The sequence below is a fragment of the Scyliorhinus torazame genome, chromosome 23 (assembly GCF_047496885.1).
Source record: "Scyliorhinus torazame isolate Kashiwa2021f chromosome 23, sScyTor2.1, whole genome shotgun sequence".
Lineage (NCBI taxonomy): Eukaryota > Metazoa > Chordata > Chondrichthyes > Carcharhiniformes > Scyliorhinidae > Scyliorhinus > Scyliorhinus torazame.
The window spans coordinates 54,877,744-54,895,690 of record NC_092729.1 but is presented as its reverse complement, the minus strand read 5'-3'; the positions used below and the strand labels follow the sequence as shown (position 1 = coordinate 54,895,690).

Below are 17,947 nucleotides of genomic sequence, written 5' to 3'. Positions count from 1 at the left end.
AGCACACTCCCAGCTGATCGGCAATGTGGGGAAGCACACTTCCAGCTGATCGGCAATGTGGGGAAGCACACTCCCAGCTGATCGGCAATGTGGGGAAGCACACTCCCAGCTGATCGGCTGTGCGGGGAAGCACACACCCAGCTGATTGGCAATGCGGGGAAGCACACACCCAGCTGATCAGCAATGGGGGGAAGCACAGACCCAGCTGATCGGCAATGCGGGGAAGGACACTCCCAGCTTATCGGCAATGCGGGGAAGCACACACCCAGCTGATCGGCAATGGGGGGAAGGACACACCCAGCTGATCGGCAATGCGGGAAAGGACACACCCAGCTGATCGGCAATGGGGGGAAGGACAGACCCAGCTGATCGGCAATGGGGGGAAGGACACACCCAGCTGATCGGCAATGGGGGGAAGGACAGACCCAGCTGATCGGCAATGGGGGGGAAGGACACACCCAGCTGATCGGCAATGGGGGGAAGGACAGACCCAGCTGATCGGCAATGCGGGGAAGCACACACCCCACTGATCGGCAATGGGGGGAAGCACACACCCAGCTGATCGGCAATGCGGGGAAGGACACTCCCAGCTGATCGGCAATGGCGGGGAAGCACATACCCAGCTGATCGGCAATGGGGGGAAGCGCACTCCCAGCTGATCGGCAATGCGGGGAAGCACACACCCAGCTGATCGGCCATGGGGGGGGGGGGAGGACACACGAGCTGATCGGCAATGCGGGGAAGCACACTCCCAGCTGATCGGCCATGGGGGGGGGAAGGACACACGAGCTGATCGGCAATGCGGGAAAGCACACTCCCAGCTGATCGGCAATGCGGGGAAGCACACACCCAGCTGATCGGCAATGGGGGAGTCACACACCCAGCTGATCGGCCATGGGGGGAAGCACACACCCAGCATATCGGCAATTGGGTGAAGGACAGGCCCAGTTGATCGGCAATGGGGGGTGGCACACACCCAGATATCGGCAATGGGGGAAAGCACACACCCAGCTGATCGGCAATGGGGGGTGGCACACACCCAGCTGATCGGCAATGGGGGGAAGCACACACCCAGCTGATCGGCAATGGGGGGAAGAACAGTCTCAGCTGATCGGCAATGCGGGGAAGCACACACTCCGCTGATCGGCAATGGGGGAAACTCACTCCCCGCTGATCGGCTATGGGGGGGTGAAGTACATATCCAGTTGATTGGCCATGGGGGGAGTCACACCTACCCCTAGGAGTACAGGTCCACATGTCATTGAAAGGGGCAACACAGGTGGAGAAGGTAGTCAAGAAGGCATACGGCATGCTTGCCTTCATTGGCCGGGGCATTGAGTATAAGAATTGGCAAGTCATGTTGCAGCTGTATAGAACCTTAGTTAGGCCACACTTGGAGTATAGTGTTCAATTCTGGTCGCCACACTACCAGAAGGATGTGGAGGCTTTAGAGAGGGTGCAGAAGAGATTTACCAGAATGTTGCCTGGTATGGAGGGCATTAGCTATGAGGAGCGATTGAATAAACTCGGTTTGTTCTCACTGGAACGAAGGAGGTTGAGGGGCGACCTGATAGAGGTATACAAAATTATGAGGGGCATAGACAGAGTGGATAGTCAGAGGCTTTTCCCCAGGGTAGAGGGGTCAATTACTAGGGGGCATAGGTTTAAGGTGAGAGGGGCAAGGTTTCGAGTAGATGTACGAGGCAAGTTTTTTACGCAGAGGGCAGTGGGTGCCTGGAACTCGCTACCGGAGGAGGTGGTGGAAGCAGGGACGATAGGGACATTTATGGGGCATCTTGAGAAATATATGAATAGGATGGGAATAGAAGGATATGGACCCAGGAAGTGTAGAAGATTGTAGTTTAGTCGGGCAGCTTGGTCGGCACGGGCTTGGAGGGCCGAAGGGCCTGTTCCTGTGCTGTACATTTCTTTGTTCTTTGTTCTTTGTACCCACCGATAGTCCTGGTAATGCAGAATGGTAAATCAGGGTAAGTCTGGCTGGGGCTGGTCAGTTTTACCGGCAGTGCGAGGAGAGAGATGCCCTGTGGCTGGGTTTTCCTCTCAGGATTTAATGAATTGAATAATTGAACTAAAGGGAACTTTCAGCACATTTTTCAACTGCTGCCTGAACTGAGTCTGTGTCACGGCGTAAATCGCAGTGTTTGTGCAGCAACTCAGGAGCTGCAGCATGAAGCCCAATTCCATAACATAATTATCTAACGATACAGACCCATACCCCAGAAACGACATCCGGTTCCATATAGAAAAAACCATTAACGTTGACCATAACAGGATGAAGTTGGCGGAGATAATGAAGAGTAACATGATGGATTTCCTACGACTCTCCATCTCTGGGTCTCTGGCACTGTGCCCACTGCTGTGAGCCCGGAGTCTCCTGCGGGCCCTGCTGCTCAGGACAATGTGTCTGACGGTGAGAACATTGAGCAGCAGAATCAGGGCGAATGGAACACCCGGGGTTAGAATGTGGTGGAGGAACTCGATTGGTCCCCAGACCGGAGAGAACATAACATCCATTGTGACATCACAAAACCAGGGGGCGTTCCACAGCCGATACCCACCGGACAGCATCACCCCCCAGGAAATGTCCTTCAGACAGCTCAGCACAGCCACTGTTCCCAGAACCACAGCCGCCGCTTTCTCGCTGCAATATTTACTTTTCAGCCTCGGGCAACAAATGGCCACAAATCGATCAAAGGTGAAAGTGACGGTGAACCAGACAGAACAGTCAGTGGCTGCATAAAGCAGGGCGGCGTGGATATTACACACGGGGATGGACCGCAGGAAATAAAACTGTTCATCAAAAACAATGGGAATGTGTCTGAATATCAGGTCGAGAATCACGACCAGGAGATCCCCCACTGCCATGGCCAACAGGTAACAAGTCACACATTTGGACAACCCACAGTTTCTTCTCTTCAGGATCACAATTGTGATGAGGTTCACTGTGAGGAAGGGAAATACACAATTAAATTATACATCAGCCTGGGAAAGACATCACAAGTATGGTCGGCGTGGTGTTGAGGGAGTGAAATAAATATATACTAATACACACACACACACACTCACTCACACACTCACACACAGCCAGTAATACATTCACACACACACACTCACACTCACACACAGACACTAACACACTCACACAAACACAGGCATTAACACACAAACTAATACACTCACACACAGACAGTAATACACTCACACACACACTCACACACAGACACTAACACACACAAACACAGGCACTCGCACACACACACTAACACACTCACACACAGACAGTAATACACACACACACAGACACTAACGCACACAATAACACACACACACACTCACACACAGACAGTAATACACTCACTCACACACAGACACTAACACACTCACAAACACAGACACTAACACACACACAGACACTAACACACTCACTAACACACTCACTAACACACTCACAGACAGTAATACACTCACACAGACACTAACACACTCACACGCACATACAGAGAAAGTAATACACTCACACTTACACAGACACTAACACACACTGACACACACATACAGAGACAGTAATACCCTCACACTCACACAGACAGTAACAGACACACCGACACACATACAGTAATACACTCACACACACACACGGACAGACAGTTATGCATTCACACTCACACAGACACTGAACCACACACATGCATACAGTAACACACTCACATACACACACAGACAGAGACAGTAATACACTCACACTCACAGACACTGACACACACTCACACACACATCCAGAGGCAGTAATACACTCACACACACAGACACTAACACACACATACACACATACAGAAACAGTAATACACTCACACACACACAGACACTAACACACACATACACACATACAGAGATAGTAATACACTCACACACACATACAGAGACAGTAATACACTCACACTCACACATACAGAGACAGTAATACACTCACACTCACACATACAGAGACAGTAAAACACTCACACACAGACTAACACACTCACACTCACACATACAGAGACAGTAAAACACTCACACAGACACTAACACACTCACACACACATACAGTAATACACTCACACACACACAAGCAGATACAGTAATACACTCACACAGATACTAACACACACACACACACAGTAATGCACACACACGCACAGACAGAGACTGTAATGCACTCACACAGAGACTAACACACTCACACACACATATACAGAGACAGTAATACACTCACACACACACATACACTACACACTCACACACTCATACAGAGACAGTAATACACTCACACACTCACACATGCAGAGACATTAATACACACACACTCACACACAGACGCTAATACACGCACACACTCACACACACAAAGACACCAATGGGCACAATCTCACACACAGATGCACTAATATACATCCACTCACAGACCTAAACAGAGACTCTAATACACACACACACTCACACACAGACACTAATACACACACACAGATACACTAATGCACACACTCACAGACAAACACACAGACAGCAATATGCACACTCACACACAGAAACACTAATACACACACTCACACAAAACAGACACACACAGTGACGCTAATTCACACTCACAGACACAGAGACACAAATACACACACACTCACACAGAGAAAATAATACACACACTCACAGACACAAGCACAGACATTAATACACACACTCACACACATAGACACTAATACAGACCCACAAAGACACAGACAGAGGCACGAATACACAAACTCACAAACACACACAGCCACACACAGATACACTAATGCACACACACAGACATACACAGACAGTAATACACACACTCTCAAACAAAAGCACTAAAGCACACACTCACAGGCACACATAAACACTAATCCACACGCACACACAGACACTAATACACACACTCACTGACACATAGAGACAGTAATATACACACTCAGAGACACAGACACAATAATACACATACTCACCCACAGGCACTAATACACACTCAAAGATACACTAATACACACACTCACAGACACACACAGACACGAGTACACACACACACACAGGCGCACTAATACATACACTCACAGTCACACACAGACACTAATACACACACTCACAGACACCAGAGACACTAATTCACACATTCACTGACACACATAGACACTAATGTACACACTTACAGACCCAGAGACACAAAACTCACACACACAGACATACACAGATACATTGATAGATAAATTGAAACACACAGGGACACTAATACACACAATCACACACACAAACTAATGCACACGCTCACAGACATACAGAGACACTAATACACTATCTGACTGACACATAGAGACACGAATATACACACTTACATAAACAGAGACACTAAAACAGACACACAGACACACACAGATACAATTATACACACATAGGGACAGTAATAAACACAATCACAGACTCACACAGACACTAGCACACACACACACACACACACACAGAAACACTAATATACTCACAGACACACACAGAGACACTAATATATACACTCACAGACTCACACAGACAGTAGCACACACACTCACAGACAAACAGAGGCACCAATACACACACTCACAGACACACTAATACATACACTCACAGACTCACACAGACAGTAGCACACAAACTCACAAACACACAGAGGCACTAATACACACACTCACAGACACACAAATACACACACTTACATACACTTACATACACACAGAGACACGAACACACTCTCAGACACAGAGACACTAATACACACACTCACAGACACACATAGAGACACTAATACACACACACACTTATTCACATTCTCACAGACACACAGAGACACTAATGCACACACTCGCAGACACACAGAGACACAAATACACACACTCACAGACACACAGAGACACTAATACACACACTCACAGACACACAGAGACACTAATACACACACTCACAGACACACAGAGACACTAATACACACATTCACAGACACAAAGAGACACTAATACACACACTCGCAGACACACTAATACACACACTCACAGACACACAGAGACACTAATACACACACTCACAGACACACAGAGACACTAATACACACACACGCAGACACACACAGACAGTAGCACACACACTCACAGACAAACAGAGGCACCAATACACACACTCACAGACACACTAATACATACACTCACAGACTCACAGACAGTAGCACACACACTCACAGACACACAGAAAAACTAATACACACACTCACAAACACACAGAGGCACTAATACACACACTCACAGACACACAAATACACACACTTACATACACACAGAGACACTAACACACTCTCAGACACAGAGACACTAATACACACACTCACAGACACACATAGAGACACTAATACACACACACACTTATTCACATTCTCACAGACACACAGAGACACTAATGCACACACTCGCAGACACACAGAGACACTAATACACACACTCACAGACACACAGATACACTAATACACACACTCACAGACACACAGAGACACTAATACACACACTCACAGACACACAGAGACACTAATACACACATTCACAGACACAAAGAGACACTAATACACACACTCGCAGACAGACAGAGACACTAATACACACACTCACAGACACACAGAGACACTAATACACACACTCGCAGACACAAAAATACACACACTTACATAAACACAGAGACACTAACACACACATTCACAGACACACAGAGACACTAATACACACACTCACAGACACAAAGAGACACTAATACACACACTCGCAGACGCACAGAGACACTAATACACACACTCACAGACACACAGATACACTAATACACACACTCACAGACACACAGAGACACTCATACACACACTCGCAGACACACAAATACACACACATACACACAGAGACACTAATACACACACTCACAGACACACAGAGACACTAATACACACACACGCAGACACACAGAGACACTAATACACACAGAGACACTAATACACACACTCGCAGACACACAGAGACACTAATACACACACTCACAGACACACAGAGACACTAATACACACACTCACAGACACACAGAGACACTAATACACACACTGGCAGACACACAGAGACACTAATACACACTCTCACAGATACACCGAGATACTAATACACACACTCACAGACACTCAGAGACACTAATACACACACTCACAGACACACAGAGACACTAATACACACACTCACAGACACACAGAGACACTAACACACACTCACAGACACACAGAGACACTAATACACACACTCGCAGACACACAGAGACACTAATACACACACTCACAGACACACAGAGACACTAATACACACATTCACAGACACACGAATACACACACTCACAGACACACAGAGACATTAATACACACACTCACAGACACACAGAGACACTAACACACACACTCACAGACACACAGAGACACTAATACACACACTCGCAGACACACAGAGACACTAATACACACACACACAGACACACAGAGACACTAATACACACACTCACAGACACACAGAGACACGAATACACACACTCACAGACACAAAGAGACACTAATACACACACTCGCAGACACACAGAGACACTAATACACACACTCACAGATACACAGAGACACTAACACACACACTCTCAGACACAGAGACACTAATACACACACTCGCAGACACACAAATACACACACTCACATACACACAGACACTAACACACTCTCAGACACAGAGACACGAATACACACACTCACAGACACACATAGAGACACTAATACACACACACACACTTATTCACATTCTCACAGACACACAGAGACATACATCCACACACCCACAGGCACATGGAGACTCTAATGCACACACTCTCACACACACACACAGACACTGTCATGTGCGACTACCTGTAAGAAATGGGTGTTTATAAATGGGTGTGTATATAAATATCTATAGTGAAGTACCTTACAGAAATGGGTGTTTATTACTGCAGTGATGTCAGAGAGTGTGTGGAGATGGGCTGTCTGTCCGCTTTTTACTTTCATTTTGGCTGTTTGCTCCAGGGTGTGTTTTAGATTTGTTATCAGTGTTGGAGATGAAGCCAGACAGAGCAGGTGTACTGTTGATCTCTCTGCCATGAGAAACTATCTCTTGATCATTTGGTGAATTCAGAATTATAAATGTTCTCAGTAGTGAATGTAAACCTAACGTCCCTCTGGTAAAATGTGTCTGAAGTCTTCTGGGTGTCAAAAGGACAGCTTTCGGATTACTTAGTGTTGTATTCTATGGGGGTTGAATTTGAATTAATGGTTCCTAAGTTGTTCACTGTATGTTTTAAAAAGGTTAACTTGAGTTTATAGAATAAACATTGTTTTGCTTCGAAAAATACGTTTCCATTTCTGCTGTACCACACTGTAGAGTGGGCCGTGGGCTCCCCATAACACAATCTATTAAAATTTGTGGGTCAGGGGAACTCCAAGATACACTTTGGGGTTCTCTAAACCCTGGCCCATAACACAAATACACACACTCACAGACACATAGAGACACTAATACACACACTCACAGACACACAGAGACACTAATACACACACTCACAGACACATAGAGACACTAATACACACACTCACAGACACACAGAGACACTAATACACACACTCGCAGATACACCGAGACACTAATACACACACTCACAGACACACAGAGACACTATACACACACTCACATGCACACAGAGACACTAATACACACTCACAGACACACAGAGACACTAATACACACACTCACAGACACACAGAGACACTAATACACACACTCACAGATACACAGAGACACTAATACACACACTCACAGACACACAGAGACACTATACACACACTCACAGACACACAGAGACACTATACACACACTCACAGACACACAGAGACACTAATACGCACTCACAGACACACAGAAACACTAATACACACACTCACAGATACACCGAGACACTAATACACACACTCGCAGACACACAGAGACACTATACACACACTCACAGACACACAGAGACACTAATACACACACTCACATACACACAGAGACACTAATACACACACTCACAGATACACCGACACACTAATACACACTCACAGACACACAGAGACACTAATACACACACTCACAGATACACACAGAGACACTAATACACACACTCACAGACACACAGAGACACTAATACACACACTCACAAACACACAGAGACACTAATACATACACTCACAGACACACAGAGACACTATACACACACTCACAGGCACACAGAGACACTAATACACACACTCACAGACACACAGAGACACTAATACACACACTCGCAGACACACAATTACACACACTCACATACACACAAAGACACACACTCAGTCACACAGAGACACTAATACACACACGCAAACACACAGAGACGCTGACACACACACTCACAGTCACGCAGAGACACAAATATTCACACACTCTCCCAGACACTAAGACAGACACTCACTGACACACAGAGACACTAATATACCCAGTTTCAGATACACAGAGACACTAATCAACTCACTCACACAACTCAGACACTAATGCACACACTCACATACATTAATACATACACACAGACACACATGCACTAATGCACAAACTCAAAGATACACACAGAGACACTAATACACACACACAGAGAAACTAATACAACCACTCACACACAGACACTAATACACACACACACTGACATGCAGCTAAACTAATACACACACTCACACAAGCACAGACACTAATACATACACACAGACACACACAGACACACACATATACTAATGCACAAACTCAAATACACACACAGAACACTAATACACACACACAGACACACAGAGTCACGCATACACCACTCACACACAGACACTAATACACTCACTCACTGGCACGCAGATGCACTAAAACACACACTCGCACAACACACAGAGACACTAATACACACGCACACACACGCACATATAGTAATACACACACTCAAAGACACAGACAGACACTAACACATAAACTTACAAACACACACAGCCACACACATACACTAATGCACAAACCCAAAGACACACACAGAGACACAGATACACACACACACAGACACTAAAACACACACACACAGACACACTAATACACTCACTCACCGACACATAGATACACTAATACACACTTACAGACACACATACAGTCACTAATACACACACTCACACACATAGACACTAATACACAGATTGGAAATTAGCAAACGTGACACCACTGTTTAAAAAAGGAGGTAGGCAGAAAGCGGGTAATTATAGGCCAGTGAGCTTAACTTCGGTAGGAGGGAAGATGCTGGAATCTATCATCAAGGAAGAAATAGCGAGGCATCTGGATGGAAATTGTCCCATTGGGCAGATGCAGCATGGGTTCATAATGGGCAGGTCGTGCCTAACTAATTTAGTGGAATTTTTGAGGACATGACCAGTGCGGTAGATAACGGGGAGCCAATGGATGTGGTATATCTGGATTTCCAGAATACCATTGACAAGGTGCCACAAAAAAGGTTACTGCATAAGATAAAGATGCATGGCATTAAGGGGAAAGTAGTAGCATGGATAGAGGATTGGTTACTTGATGGAAAGCAAAGAGTGGGGATTAATGGGTGTTTCTCTGGTTGGCAATCAGTAGCTAGTGGTGTCCCTCAGGGATCAGTGTTGGGCCCACAATTGTTCACAATTTACATAGATGATTTGGAGTTGGGGACAAAGGGCAATGTGTCCAAGTTTGCAGACGACACTAAGATGAGTGGTAAAGCAAAAAGTGCAGAGGATACTGGAAGTCTGCAGAGGGATTTGGATAGGCTAAGTGAATGGGCTAGGGTCTGGCAGATGGAATACAATGTTGACAAATGTGAGATTATCCATTTTGATAGGAATAACAGCAAAAGGGATTATTATTTAAATGATAAAATATTAAAACATGCTGCTGTGCAGAGAGACCTGGGTGTGCTAGTGAATGAGTTGCAAATAGTTTGTTTACAGGTGCAACAGGTGATTAAGAAGGCAAATGGAATTTTGTCCTTCATTGCTAGAGGAATGGAGTTTAAGACTAGGGAGGTTATGCTGCAATTGTATAAGGTGTTAGTGAGGCCACACCTGGAGTATTGTGTTCAGTTTTGGTCTCCTTACTTGAGAAAGGACGTACTGGCACTGGAGGGTGTGCAGAGGAGATTTACTAGGTTCATCCCAGAGCTGAAGGGGTTGGATTACGAGGAGAGGTTGAGGAGACTGGGACTGTACTTGTTGGAATTTAGAAGGATGAGGGTTGATCTTATAGAAACATATAAAATTATGAAGGGAATAGATAGGATAGATGCGGGCAGGTTGTTTCCACTGGCGGGTGAAAGCAGAACTAGGGGGCACAGCCTTAAAATAAGGGGAAGTTGATTTAGACTGAGTTTAGGAGGAACGTCTTCACCCAAAGGGTTGTGAATCTATGGAATTTCTTGCCCAGTGAAGCAGTAGAGGCTCCTTCATTAAATGTTTTTAAGATAAAGATAGATAGCCTTTTGAAGAATAAAGGGATTAAGGGTTATGGTGTTCGGGCCGGAAAGTGGAGCTGAGTCCACAAAAGATCAGCCATGATCTCATTGAATGGTGGAGCAGGCTCGAGGGACCAGATGGCCTACTCCTGCTCCTAGTTCTTATGTTCTCACAGACACACGCTGGCACTAATACACACTCACAGGCTCAAAGAAACACTAATACACACTCGCAGACACACAGAGACACTAATACACACTCACAGAAACACATACAGACACTAATACACACACACAGACACTAATACACCCACTCACAGACACAAACTGGCACTAATACACACAGACATTAACACACACACACCAGATACTAATACACACTCTAACGATGCACAGAGACAGTAATATACACACTCACAGACACAGGTAGACTCGAATGCATACACTCACACACAGCGACACTAATACACACAGTCACACACACATGCACTAATACACGCACTAACACACACACACACACATAAACTAATACACACACTCACTGATACACAGAGACAACAATATACACACTCACAGACACAGGGAGATTGTAATGCACACAAACAGACACACAGAGACACTAATACACACACTCACAGACACAAGCAGACACTAATACACACACCACACAGACACTAATACACAGACACTAATACACAGACTCACAGACACACGCAGACACTAATACACACACTAACACACAGAGACACTAATACACATTCACAGACACACAGATACACGAATACACCAACTCACACACAGAGAGACACTAGTACACAGCTCACAGACTGACAGAGACACTAATACACAAACACACACACATTAATAGAGACACTAACACACATAGCCACTAATGCACTCACACAAACAGACACTAAGGCACACATTCTCACACACACTCAGACACACACAGACACTAATACACACTCACACACACAGAGACACTAAGACACACACTCACTGACACATAGATGCATTAATACACACTCACAGGCACACATACAGACACTAATACACACACTCACAGACAACAATACACGCACTCACAGACAGACAGACACTGGCACCAATACACACATACACACTCACACACACAGACACTAATACACACACTCACAAACTCACACTGGCACTAATACACACACACACATACACTAACGCACAGACACAGATAGTAATACACACACAGTGATACACAGAGACAATAATATACACACTCACAGACACAGGGAGACTCTAATGCATACACTCACACACACACACAGCGACACTAATACACACACTCACACACAGAGACACTAAGACACATTCACAGACACACAGATACACTAATACAGACACTCACACACAGAGAGACACTAGTACACAGTTCACGGACCGACAGAGACATTAATACGCAAACACACACACACTAATAGAGACACTCACACACATAGACACTAATACACTCTCACACACAGTCTAATGCACACATTCTCACACACACACCGACACTCACAGATACACTAATATACACAGAAATACAGACACACACAGACTCTAATACACACACTCAAACGTCCCTCCACACACACACCACCCTCCACACACACTACCCCCTCGACAGACACTACCCCCCCCCACACACACTAACCCGCTCAACCACAGACATACTAACCCCCCACAGACAATCACCCACCCCCACACACACTAACCCTCCCACACACACACTAACCCCCCACACATACACTAACCCCCCCCACACACACACTAACCCCCCCCCACACACACACTAACCCCCACCACACACACACTAAACCCTCCCTCACACACACTAACCCCCCCCACACACACTAACCGCCCTCACACACACACTAGCTACCCCACCCACACAAACACACATACTAACCCCCCACACACACATTAATCCCCACCCCTCACACACACTAGCCCCTTCACACACTAAACCCCCCACACACTAAACCCCCCAAATAAACACACACACAAACACCCCCACACACACTATCCCCCACACACACAATAACCACCCCAACACACACTAACACCCCCACACACACTATCCCCCACACACACAATAACCACCCCAACACACACTAACCGCCCCACACACACTAACACCCCCACACACACTAACACCCCCACACACACTAACCACACCCAACACACACTAACCCCCACCACACACACTAACACACCCAACACACAATAACCACCCCAACACACACTAACCCCACCACACACACACTAACCCCCCACACACACTAACACACCCAACACACACTAACCACACCCAACACACAATAACCACCCCAACACACACTAACCCCCACCACACACTAAACCCCCCACACACACTAACACCCCCAACACACAGTAACCCCCCACACACACTCACTAACCCCCACCACACACTAAACCCCCCACACACACTAACACCCCCAACACACAGTAACCCCCCACACACACTCACTAACCCCCACCACACACACACTAACCCCCACCACACACACTAACCCCCACCACACACACACTATAAACTCCTCCCCCCACACACACTAACTCACCGCCCATACACACTAACCCCCTCCACACACACTATCCGTCCCACACACACACACACACACACACACACACACACTAACCCCCCCACACACAAACACCCCCTCACACACTAACATCCCCACTACACACACACTAACCTCCGCAACAAATACACCCAATGAAAAAGCTGTTTCAGTGACATCTGTGCTGTATATAGTTAACCATTTACTGCTCAATAATCCCTGAGAGCAGGGAACAGGCAGTGTGGTCCGTGAGCCCCCAATTAAAAAGCTGTTTCAGAGACGTATTTGCTGTATATGGTTAATCATTTACTGCTCAATAATCCCTGGGAGCAGGGGGCAGGCAGGGTGGCCTCGGGAGCCCCCAATTAAAAAGCTGTTTCAGAGACCTGTGTGCTGTATATAGCTAACCATTTACTGCACAATGATCCCTGGGAGCAGGGATCAGGCAGTGTGTCCGGGAGACCCCAATTAAAATGCTGTGTCAGAGACCTCTGTGCTGTATATAGTTAACCATTTACTGCTTAATAATCCCTGGGAGCAGGGGACAGGCAGTGTAGCCTTGGGAGCCGCTAATTAAAAAGCTGTTTCAGAGACCTCTGTGCTGTATATAGTTAACGATTTACTGCTCAATAATCCCTGGGAGCAGGGTAGAGGCAGTGTGGCCTCGGGAGCCCCCAATTAAAAAGCTGTTTCAGGGACCTGTGTGCTGTATATAGCTAACCATTTACTGCTCAATAATCCCTGGGAGCAGGGGTCAGGCAGTGTGGTCCGGGAGACCCCAATTAAAATGCTGTGTCAGAGACCTCTGTGCTGTATATAGTTAACCATTTACTGCTCAATAATCCCTGGGAGCAGGGGACAGGCAGTGTGGCCTCGGGAGCCGCCAATTAAAAAGCTGTTTCTGAGACCTCTGTGCTGTATATAGTTAACCATTTACTGCTCAATAATCCCTGGGAGCAGGGGACAGGCAATGTGGCCTCGGGAGCCGCCAATTAAAAAGCTGTTTCAGAGACCTCTGTGCTGTATATAGTTAACCATTTACTGCTCAATAATCCCTGGGAGCAGGGTAGAGGCAGTGTGGCCTCGGGAGCCCACAATTAAAAGGCTGTTTCAGAGACCTCTGTGCTGTACGTATTCAACCATTTACTGCTCAATAATCCCTGGGAGCAGGGGTCACGCAGTGTGGCCTCGAGAACCCCAATTAAAAAGCTGATTCAGAGACCTCTGTGCTGTATATGGTTAACCATTTAATTATCAATAATCCCTGGGAGCAGGGAACAGGCAGTGTGGCCTCAGGAGCCCTCAGTTAAAAAGGTGTTTCAGATACTCTGTGCTGCATATAGTTAACCATTTACTGCTCAATAATCCCTGGGAGCAGGGGACAGGCAGTGTGGCCTCGGGAGGCGTCAATTAAAAGGCTGTTTCAGAGACCTCTGTGCTGTATGTATTTAACCATTTACTGCACAATAATCCCTGGGAGCAGGTACAGGCTGTGTGGCCTCGAGAGCACCCAATTAAAAAGCTGTTTCAGAGACCTCTGTGCTGTATACAGTTAACCATTTACTGCTCAATAATCCCTGGGAGCAGGGAACAGGCAGTGTGGTCGGTGAGCCCCCAATTAAAAAGCTGTTTCAGAGACGCCTTTACTGTATATGGTTAACCATTTACTGCTCAATAATCCCTGGGAGCAGGGGGCAGGCAGGGTGGCCTTGGGAGCCCCCAATTAAACAGCTGTTTCAGAGACCTGTGTGCTGTATATAGCTAACCATTTACTGCTCAATAATCCCTGGGAGCAGGGTAGAGGCAGTGTGGCCTCGGGAGCCCCCAATTAAAAAGCTGTTTCAGAGACCTGTGTGCTGTATATAGCTAACCATTTACTGCTCAATAATCCCTGGGAGCAGGGGTCAGGCAGTGTGGTCCGGGAGACCCCAATTAAAATGCTGTGTCAGAGACCTCTGTGCTGTATATAGTTAACCATTTACTGCTCAATAATCCCTGGGAGCAGGGGACAGGCAGTGTGGTCCGGGAGCCCCCAATTAAAAAGCTGTTTCAGAGACCTCTGTGCTGTATATAGTTAACTATTTACTGCTCAATAATCCGTGGGAGCAGGGTAGAGGCAGTGTGGCCTCGGGAGCCCCCAATTAAAAGGCTGTTTCAGAGACCTCTGTGCTGTTCGTATTTAACCATTTACTGCTCAATAATCCCTGGGAGCAGGGGTCACGCAGTGTGGCCTCGAGAAACCCAATTAAAAAGCTGATTCAGAGAACTCTGTGCTGTATATGGTTAACCATTTAATTATCAATAATCCCTGGGAGCAGGGAACAGGCAGTGTCGTCCGTGAGCCACAATTAAAAAGCTTTTTCAGAGACGTCTTTGCTGTATATGGTTAACGATTTACTGCTCAATAATCTCTGGGAGCAGGGTTCAGGCAGTGTGGTCTCGGGAGCACCCAATTAAAAAGCTGTTTCAGAGACTTCTGTGCTGTATACATTTAACCATTTACTGCTCAATAATCCCTGGGAGCAGGGGACAGGCATTGTGGTCAGGGGCCCACCAGTTAAAATGCTGTGTCAGAGACCACTGCACCTATATATAGTTAACCATTTACTGCTCAATAATCCTTGGTAGCAGGGGACAGGCAGTCTGGCTCTGGTAACCCCAAATTAAAAAGCTGAATCAGTGACCTCTGTGCTGTATATAGTTAACCATTTACTGCTCAACTATCCCTGGGATCAGGGTAGAGGCAGTGTGGCCTCGGGAGCCCCCAATTAAAAAGCTGTTTCAGAGACCTGTGTGCTGTATATAGCTAACCATTTACTGCTCAATAATCCCTGGGAGCAGGGGGCAGGCAGTGTGGTCCGGGAGACCCCAATTAAAATGCTGTGTCAGGGACCTCTGTGCTGTATATATTAACCATTTACTGCTCAATAATCCCTGGGAGCAGGGGACAGGCAGTGTGGTCCGGGAGCCCCCAATAAAAAAGCTGTTTCAGAGACCTCTGTGCTGTATATAGTTAACCATTTACTGCTCAATAATCCCTGGGAGCAGGGGACAGGCAGTGTGGCCTCGGGAGCCGCCAATTAAAAAGCTGTTTCAGAGACCTCTGTGCTGTATATAGTTAACTATTTACTGCTCAATAATCCGTGGGAGCAGGGTAGAGGCAGTGTGGCCTCGGGAGCCCCCATTTAAAAGGCTGTTTCAGAGACCTCTGCGCTGTTCGTATTTCACCATTTACTGCTCAATAATCCCTGGGAGCAGGGGTCACGTAGTGTGGCCTCGAGAAACCCAATTAAAAAGCTGATTCAGAGACCTCTGTGCTGTATATGGTTAACCATTTAATTATTAATAATCCCTGGGAGCAGGGAACAGGCAGTGTCGTCCGTGAGCCACAATTAAAAAGCTGTTTCAGAGACCACTGCACCTATATATAGTTAACCATTTACTGCTCAATAATCCTTGGTAGCAGGGGACAGGCAGTGTGGCTCTGGTAGCCCCCAATTAAAAAGCTGAATCAGTGACCTCTGTGCTGTATATAGTTAACCATTTACTGCTCAACAATCCCTGGGAGCAGGGGACAGGCAGTGTGGCCTCGGGTGCCCCCAATTACAAAGCTGTTTCAGAGACCTCTGTGCTGTATATAGTTAACCATTTACTGCACAATAATCCCTGGGTGCAGAGGACAGGAAGCG

At 46.4% G+C, this 17,947-nt stretch overlaps 1 protein-coding gene across 1 annotated transcript in view; it reads left to right on the top strand.

Moving 5' to 3' along the window:
• The first annotated feature begins 1,975 nt into the window (after window positions 1-1,975).
• Window positions 1,976-17,947, top strand: part of LOC140399557 (uncharacterized) — a 171,762-nt gene continuing 155,790 nt past the window's right edge. Inside the window, exon 1 of the mRNA XM_072489100.1 lies at window positions 1,976-1,988. Within this exon, the coding sequence (XP_072345201.1) occupies window positions 1,976-1,988 (13 nt within the window). The remainder of the gene's footprint in view (window positions 1,989-17,947) is intronic.